The 8,628-nt window shown below is 45.1% G+C and overlaps 1 protein-coding gene across 1 annotated transcript; it reads right to left on the minus strand.

Moving 5' to 3' along the window:
* Positions 1-243: 243 nt before the first annotated feature.
* On the minus strand, positions 244-4,946 carry LOC119257655 (syncytin-1-like). Its single transcript, XM_037525771.2, has 2 exons — positions 4,477-4,946; positions 244-1,608 (listed from the first exon to the last, which is right to left on the minus strand). Exon 2 carries the CDS (start codon positions 1,605-1,607, stop codon positions 456-458), a length of 1,152 nt encoding a protein of 383 aa, XP_037381668.1. The 5' UTR covers position 1,608; positions 4,477-4,946; the 3' UTR covers positions 244-455.
* Positions 4,947-8,628: the final 3,682 nt, after the last annotated feature.

Genomic DNA, 8,628 nt, shown 5'->3' on the forward strand with positions numbered 1-8,628 from the left:
TACCCTGTTAAAAATGCAAGGACCCAGGACAACCAATATCAAAAGGGTTAATAGGGGACCCATGAGGGGAAGAAGGTAGGGTAGGAGTCCATTGAGACCAGTCCAGAGTGGATTTTCAGCTAGCTCCTGGCGTCTTCTTTCCAGGTCATCTTGTAACTGTCAGATTTTATTGTGGACGATTCCTGATTTCTTGGCATAGAAACAGTATTTCTCCTGTAGGAACAAGCAAATACCCCCCTTTATCGCTGTTAGCAAATCAAGGCCCCGTTGATTTAGAAGAACTACCTCAGCTGAGAAGTCAACCTGATCCTGAAGATCCTGAATAGTACTAGAAAGAGCATGAACATCATTAATAAGTTGTTGAGACAGTTTAGTATATTGTGAGAGAGATATGCCTAATCCAGCTGTCCCTGAGGCCATGGCGGCAGTTATACCCAGGCCTGCAAATAAGGGAATCAGGTGTACTGCTCTCTTACTTCTACTGAAAAAATGGTCAACCGTTGGAATGGGCATGGGCTCATGGGCTCACTTCCAGGAACAACGTCTATTTCAGGTAGAAGGAACCCCAACACACATTGACCAGTCCAATTAGCCGGCAATGCGGTATACGCCCGGTTATTTCCACAAATGAAAACAGTGTCCACGGGAGGACAAAGAGGAGAATTCACCTGAGAGGTGACATTGGTAAAAGTGGAGCAATTTGAAAAAGCTAGTGCGTCCAAGTCAAGAGAGGTATTAAGATCGGAAGTGAAACAATGCGCCTCAAAAAACTGGATAGGATGAACCAAGATGGGAACTGAGAAAGAACAATTATGGTAGGGCGCAAGTGAGGAATTGGTTGTTGGAAAGGCCAAAGGCACAGGGAAACCCATTTGTAAACATAGCCAACAGTTACTGGCCAGTGAGGAGTTTGTTGAATTAAGTAAATTGAACGAAGAGTTGAGGATATTAAAAGTATTGTAGTCAATGCCCAACTTTTGTCTTTCAGCAGGAAGGGCAAGTGGATGGTAGCTAAACGCAGGGGGAAGGCGTGGTGCAAGCTGTTCTAAGACTATATTGACAAAGTGATTTCTGGCTTTGTCTTGAGGACCTCCTCCATCGGTGACATGTACTGGGGCAGTAGTTGCCCAGCACACTGTGTCACCGACCTTTTTGTTAGCACCACAGGTGGTCAGCAAGGTAGAGGCCAGTGGCTGATTTGCAGGGGACTTCCTGATAAGAACAGCAGTATAATAAGTCTTATTATTATTGGCCGTGCATTGAGAAAAAGTCTTGTAGCACGAGGAGTGGACTGAAGAAAGAAAACTGGTGCAGGGGCACCGCCCGTCTGGAGAGAGGTTTACGGAGGTTTTCAGGCACTTGTAACAGGCCTGACGGCTTGTGGGCCCATAGCAAGCGGTTACCAAGTAGGCAATGGCACCAGTACAGGTCACCTGAGAGGTATAGCTGATGGGCGACATTTTTATGTAACCCCCTTTACAATCACAGGGTTTACCGTACAGTGCTTCAGTCAAGGACATCAGTTGGCCTGTGTCTCCGAAGCCGGCGAAGGCCGAGGAGAAAAGTAACATCTCAGCACAGAGGATGAGCCAGGAAGCGGTCACCATACTGTAAGAAATCAAAAGTAAAAGATACCTCAGGGAGGTTGAGTGTCCCTGGGTTGGTGCTTATGATCAATTTGTCTGACAAGCCGTTCAGGCAATCATCGGGCTGCATCATGAGTCTGTGAGAAGACACATACAGATCCCCTTCCCCAGATCAGAACTGGGTCAGGGCCGTACCAAGTATTGTCCAAAGGGTCCTTCCATTTTACCATTGCTAATTGATTTTGCGTTTCCGTATGCCAGAAACGATCGGCCACACTTTTCGCCTGAGCGTCAAGCCTTAAGAAATTGAGGATGAAAAGAGCATGGTTTAGCGTGTTGCGGGGGTTACATTTAGAGGGGTACCAGGAACCATGTAAAATCTTTTGGATGGTGGTTTTTAATGAAAGATGGGCACGCTCAACTATGCCTTGTCCTTGAGGATTATAAGGGATGCCCGTGGTGTGGTGAATGGACAGGGTAGAGCAAAAATTTTTTAAGGCCTTTGCAGTGTAGCATGGGCCATTATCAGTTTTAATACATTTTGGGATCCCCAAAATGGAGAAACAGTGGAGCAGGTGTGCAATAACATGTCTAGAGGTTTCACCTGTTTGAAGGGTGGCAAGGAGAAACCCACTAAAGGTATCCACAGTAACGTGAATATACTTAAAATTACCGAATTGAGAATTATGGGTTACATCCATTTGCCAGAGGGCGTTGGGGACGAGGCCCCTGGGATTAACACCAAGATGGGGCACAGGAAGACCTGTCCCGCAGGTGGAGCAGGCTTTTACAATTTGTCTGGCTTGGTCACGAGTAATTTTAAATAAAAGCCGTAATGAGCGAGAATTGAGATGATGAAGCTCATGAGCCTGTGAGCATTTCAAAAGTCCATGGGTTTCCAGCCTGTTTATTTTCTCAGGCCAGGTCCCTACAGAGATCCTGAAATTCAGTTCTCCAAAGTAAATGATCTCCGCCGTCAAGGGCAGCCTTTACTAAAGTTTGCCGATCTAGGGGAGTGAGCCACCCTTCTGAGATAGAATCAAGAATTGTGAGAGTGAAAGGGGCACTAGCACTGCAACAGGGTGGTCCCCAGGAAAGGGGGAGGTTCCCTGCCCCACCCAAGGAAGGGTGGAGCTGAGCAGGAAGAGGAGAAGCTGGTGAAGAGACTGAGGGAGGAAGCAGGATGGAGCCAGGAGACCTGGAGGAGGCGCATGGAGCCTAGAGACACGTGAAGAAACTGCGCTTGTCTTTTGGTCGTGGACTGGGTGACACAGATGTGGGTGAGACCCGTGGGGAGGTGACAATGGCAGCTTTTATCTTGATGTTGATTTTGCTCTTTTCCTTCCGGGCTTGTCCGGTTGTTTGTGACCCTTTGCTGTGGGTCCCCACTAGAAGATGCTTTAGACTTGTAGCAGGCTTTGGGGCCTTGTTCTGGGCCGATCCCATATGGATGGACTTTTACCCACGAGGGGACGGGTAACTTTGGGTGCTTCATTTAGAAACTAGACTCTTTGCCTTACCTGTATTGTTTCCTAGTTTTATTAAATTTCCTTCCCATTAAAGTCTCCTATGTTTTGTGTTGATGCGGCGGATGGCAGAACCCATTTAAAATAGGCAGGTTTGCGGGGTTTGGGCTGCCCCTCTCCCTGTCCTATAACAGCACCATATTGGGTAACAGCAGTTTTTAATTCCTTTAAATGTTGAAAATTATGTGGCTGGTGATAACGGCTGAGGTGGCCTTGAACATCTGGAGCTTCAATAACAGGAAAGACAGAAGCCCTGGAAAAGGGCTTTTTGGGAGGCGGGAAAGCAGACAAAGCCGCGGGAGCCGGGGGAGGAGTTAAAGTGGCTTCGGCGCTAACCCCGCCCCATAATGGCGGCTTTAAGGTGACGTCAGCTTCAAGCCCGCCCCTTAACGGCGGCTTTGAAGTGGCCTCGGCGTCACCCCTCCCCCATAATGGCGGAGCGCGATCTGAGTTGGATGAAGAAGTTAACTGAATCTGTGGAAGTTGAAGGGAAAGTTTATGATAACGGGCGGGTAGGCAGATGTGCTCCTCAAGGTGGGCGATTTTGGTTTTAAGGTCGAGATTAGGGTCAGCGAGTTGTGAGGGCGCAGAGGCAACAGCGGCCGTGTAATAAGGAGGAGAGCAGGGATTGTAACGTGCAGCATCCTCCTCCAGGTTGCTCCAATCTAGTTTGCCCGCCTCAGGATCCTCCCCTTTTGCGATACTGGGGGGAGGTTGCGAAGCAACTTTGATTTCGCTTTTGGAGTTAAGCAGTGGAAAAACTCCGCCCTCTTCTTCAGATGAGCAAGGAGGGTTTGTAGCTACAAAAGTAAACTTGCTCAAAGAGGGATAAATTCTGTTTTTCTTTTCTATTTTGGGCCGGTCAGGAGAGGCCCTTTCATTTTTCTCTAAAGGTTCTTTTTGTTCTTCTTTGGATGGATCATCCTTCGCATCACTGTGAAATGGAATTAAGTCCTCACAGCGATCGTTGGGGGATGGGGCCTCTGCCGTGCTGGGAGAAGCACTTCTAAGCAGTTGTTCTGTTTGGCAGATGGTATTTTTAATATCAGGGTAGGCTTCCTTTTTTGAAATTAAATCATTAATTAGATTCCAGTATGAGAATGCTGTCACCGGAATTTTTTCGGGGCCAAAAGCTTCATAGAAATCATTTAAAGCATCTCCTACCCGTTCCCACCTTTTTTGATCTATTGTGCCCTCTTGAGGGAACCAAGGACACAGGTCTTGAACAAAATCAAAAAAGTGGAGTAGATCCTTTTTTGTGACCCTGACTCCTCGCGTCCTAAGTGCCACTTTTAATTGCTTCACATATATCTCATGCTGGCTTATTTCCTGTCCCATGATTCAGACGCTGTACCTGAGCTTACCTTATCCACGACGCGGCAGGGTCCCACGTCGGTAAGGCTTCCTCCTGAGCTAGCTAGCTTCCTTTTCGGGCGTCTGTTCCCTCTGTAAGTTCTTCCTCATACCCAGGCCACATGCTGGGCGCCAAATGTCCGGGCCAGCCGGGCAGATCAACGGGGTACCCAGGGGAGGAAGCAGGGGCTTGGTATGGAACAGGGGTACGCAAGGAATGGAGACAAAGCCAGGATCATTGCCAGTCTCATTTATTCAGGAATGTGTACAATGTTATATAGGGTTCAGAGGAGGAGGTCTCTCGTTATCTCTAGCAAGGAGAGACCACCAATGCAAACAAGCCACAGTAGCAAGCAGGGGGAAAGGTTCAGTCGTCACAATAGGAAACTTGAAACCTTCCCTGGAGCTAACATTCAGTACCTGCTTCAGGCAAGAACCCGGATGTTCAGGTCTGGGCCTCAGGTCTGGGCCCCGACAAGAAACAATAAATCCATACAGCAAAGTGACATGTTGAAAAATCAACATACAGGCACAAGGGGTTAAGCACCACACTATGAAGCAATCTGCAGTTTCTACAACATGAGTTCAATCCCCAGCTGGCCAGGGAGATAACCACAGGCGAAACAGACCTCTCCTCATCCACTACTCCCCTCAGTGGTGTATTTCAGTCAGTCTGCCTGTTCTGTTTCCCTCTCTGTCTCTGGTGAATCCTCTCACACATATACCTCCCCACCCCCCAGCCCCCCACATCTCCAGCCTCTATCCCAGCTCTTGTATGCATAAATAAATAAATCTTTAAAAAAATCACTAGTAAAATCATCTAGTTCAGGGATTTGTTGTCTAGGAGATCTTTGAATAGCAATACAATTTACTGATTTATAACTAGTCTGTTCATGTTTTATATTTCTTCTGTTTCCTTCCTGTACAGTTTTATGCTTCTAAGAATTTGTTCATTTCTTCCAGATAATTCCAAATAGTTGGCATAAGGGTATTCATAGCAGTCCCTTGTTGTGTTCTGAATTTCTGAGATGTCTGCTGTAATTTCCCCTTAATTTCTGATTCAATTTATTAGAGTTGCCTGCCTTTGTTTTTCTTGACTCTAGCAACAGGTTTACCATTTTATTTTATTTCTTTTTCAAATAATCAGTACTTTTTTAAAAATTTCATTATAAGAGCCATAATTTTAAAACATATGACAAAATGAGTATTATTCAAAGACATAATTAAGGAAATAATTAATTCCTTCCCGCACATGTGGAAGGAATAAAATGACAAGTCCATGAATATTAAAGATCACCCATTTATCTAAATGGATTATGACTAATACCAAGATACATATTAGTGAGACTATCAAGATTTCAAGACAAAGAAATAATATTAAAGTCATATACGGGGGGGGGGATTTTATACAACTTTGTACAGGATTACATCAGACTCTCAGCAGAAACTCTACAAACAAGGAGTGAATGTAATGACATATTAAAAGTACTCAAATATAAACCTGCCAGTCAAGAAGAGCATATAATACAAGACAATCTTCCAGATATGAGGGTGACATTAAGGTGTTCCCTGGCAAACTAAAGCTAATGGAGTTTGTCAACACTAGGCCTCTTTTACAATAAATGTTGACATTCTTAACTGAATTTAAGAGAAAAAATACACAAATATTAAACAATGCGATAAATAAACCACACACTAAAGCTAAAATTGTGGTGGAAAGTTTTCATACATTTATAATCACTCTAAATGTAAATAAACTGAACTCAAAATCAATGACAAAATGTGGCTACCTGCATCAAAAAATCAACAGCCAAAATTCTGCTGTTTCTAGGAGATACATTTAAGCTCCATCGCCAAACATAAAAAGGAAATGATTGGAAAACTTCCTTATAAGGAAATTGGACCCCCAAAAAAGCCATTAACAGCCAAATTATAATCTGATAAAATAAAAAATATCAAGAGCCAGACTTGGACATTGTACTGTATTTAAAGTATCAGTATATCAGGAATATTGACTCATTAATACTTACACACCAAATGAAGCAACATCAAAATACATAAGGCAGCTATTAACAAACCTAAATATAGATATTGACAGGAACTTAATAGTTGTAGTGGACTTTGCCATCCACTTACATTTCTGCCCAGATTAATGAGAAAATCAACAAGGAAACAATACATCAAACAATAGATTAGATAAGTTCTATAGACAACACTAAAAACCTAAAACACATCTTCTCAACTGCACATAAAACAATCTCCAAGTAGGTCACATATTGTTACATAAAATAACAGTCAAAAAATCATAAATATTGAGACAGAAGATCAACATGTTCATGGGGAAACATTACAAGTAAATCTTCCCATTTAAAAAAAAAAAGTCAATAGGGAGGAAAAGTGGCAGGTCCCTGCAAAAACCAGGATGTGGAAGATAAATGGGCAACTCTGGCAAACTGCCCCAAAAAGAAAGTTGCCATAAAAGAGGATCAAAAGAAAGGAAAGCTCAGAACCCTGCTACCTTCCCCCACCCAAAAAGCCTATACACTGACCAACAGAAAGGAAAAACATGGGCCTCCCTGGTGGCACAAGGAGTTAAGCACAACACTGTGAAGCAATCCACAGCCTCCTCAGCATGAGTTTGATCCCCGGCCAGCCAGGGAGAAACCCACATGGTGCAGCAGACCTCTCCTGTCTCACCCGCTGCTCCCCTCAGCAGTGTATTTCAGTCAGTCTGCCTGTTCTGTTCCCTGCTCTGCCTCTGGTGAGTCCTCTCACCCCCTGCATCTCTGGCCTGTACCCCAGCTCTTGTATGCATAAATAAATAAATCTTTAAAAACAACAATGATAACAAACTACAGATCAAGCAGAACTCTGAGTGGAAAGGAACTATTGCAGGCACCACACCCCATGAACAGAAACTGTGGAGAACCATGGAGGTGAGGGAAAGTCTCCAGCCACCATTAGAGGAAGATAAGGACTCCTCAGAGAGGCCTATAAATAGCTCAAGGCCAGCCAGTAAGTTTGTGCAGGAAAGAGCACACAGTGCGAGCACAAAAAGCATATGCAGATCACAGCTGCCCAGATCCCCATGCCTATGAGCTAGGTTTGTGGGGAGTCACATGGAAACCATCAGAGGTGAATGACCCTCACTGAGTAATGAAAAACCAGGTGGTCAGGCGCAGGAGCAGGGTGAAAAAGGCACCATTTCTGCAGACACTGAACTGGGCTATCACCTGCATTCCAGATCTTGGGAACTAAGACACAGGACACAAAATTCAGGGTGTGAGATCCCCAAGATGCACAGCACAAGGCAGACACAATACCCCATGCAGTTGAGCCATACCAAGCCACCCGCACTCAGTTCCCTGGAGATCCATGGGGGAAAAGCACAGCTCTAGAAGGATACTAGGGAAGATCTCTGGTGCCACCTAGTGATCAGAACAAAATCACCCACTTCCTAATAGTCAGAAGCCAGGGTTTCCTTAAGGCTCTGAGGGTAGGCCACACAAACAGGGGTATAAGGGGAAACAAGGCATGGAACAAGACCACATTCTGGAACTGAGAACTAGGCACAGGATTCAGCCTGGGATGTGCCATAACAGTGGGTACTACACAGGGCGAGAGCTGTCATTTTGGATCTGAGACCCTGAGATTGAGAACTAGAGCACAGAATTCAGGGCAAGGGATCCACACAGCTGCAGGCACAGCACTGGGTGAACATGGGGCAGACACAGCACCCAGAATGAACAATAGCCACTGTGTTGAGGGCCTCTCCTCTGCTCCTCCATTTCTCAGAGAACTACAGGGGAGAAAACTGAAGGGCCTGCCTGGGAGTGCAAGGGGTTAAGCACTGAACTATGGGGCCATCTGCAACCTCTGAAGCATGAGTTTGATACCCGGCCGGCCAGGGAGCAACCAACATGGGAAAGCAGATCTCTCCTCTCTGGCCTGCTGCTCCCCCAACAGTGTGTTTCAGTCAGTCTGCCTGTTCTGTTCATCACTCTGTCTCTGGTGAATCTTCTCACCACCCACATCTCTGGCCTGTACCCCAGCTCATGTATGCATAAATAAATAAATCTTTAAAAAAAAAAGAAAAGAGAAAACTACAGCAAGACACATTATAGTGAAGCTTGCAAGAGTCCAAGACAAAGAAAAAATAATGA

Source organism: Talpa occidentalis, unplaced genomic scaffold (assembly GCF_014898055.3).
Source record: "Talpa occidentalis isolate TD23 unplaced genomic scaffold, MPIMG_talOcc4v2.1 talOcc4.4, whole genome shotgun sequence".
In the NCBI taxonomy this organism is placed as follows: Eukaryota; Metazoa; Chordata; class Mammalia; order Eulipotyphla; family Talpidae; genus Talpa; species Talpa occidentalis.

What these genes read in the sequence shown, in the direction of transcription:
- LOC119257655 (XM_037525771.2), bottom strand. Translation starts at nt 1,607, where the DNA reads ATGGTGACCGCTTCCTGGCTCATCCTCTGTGCTGAGATGTTACTTTTC.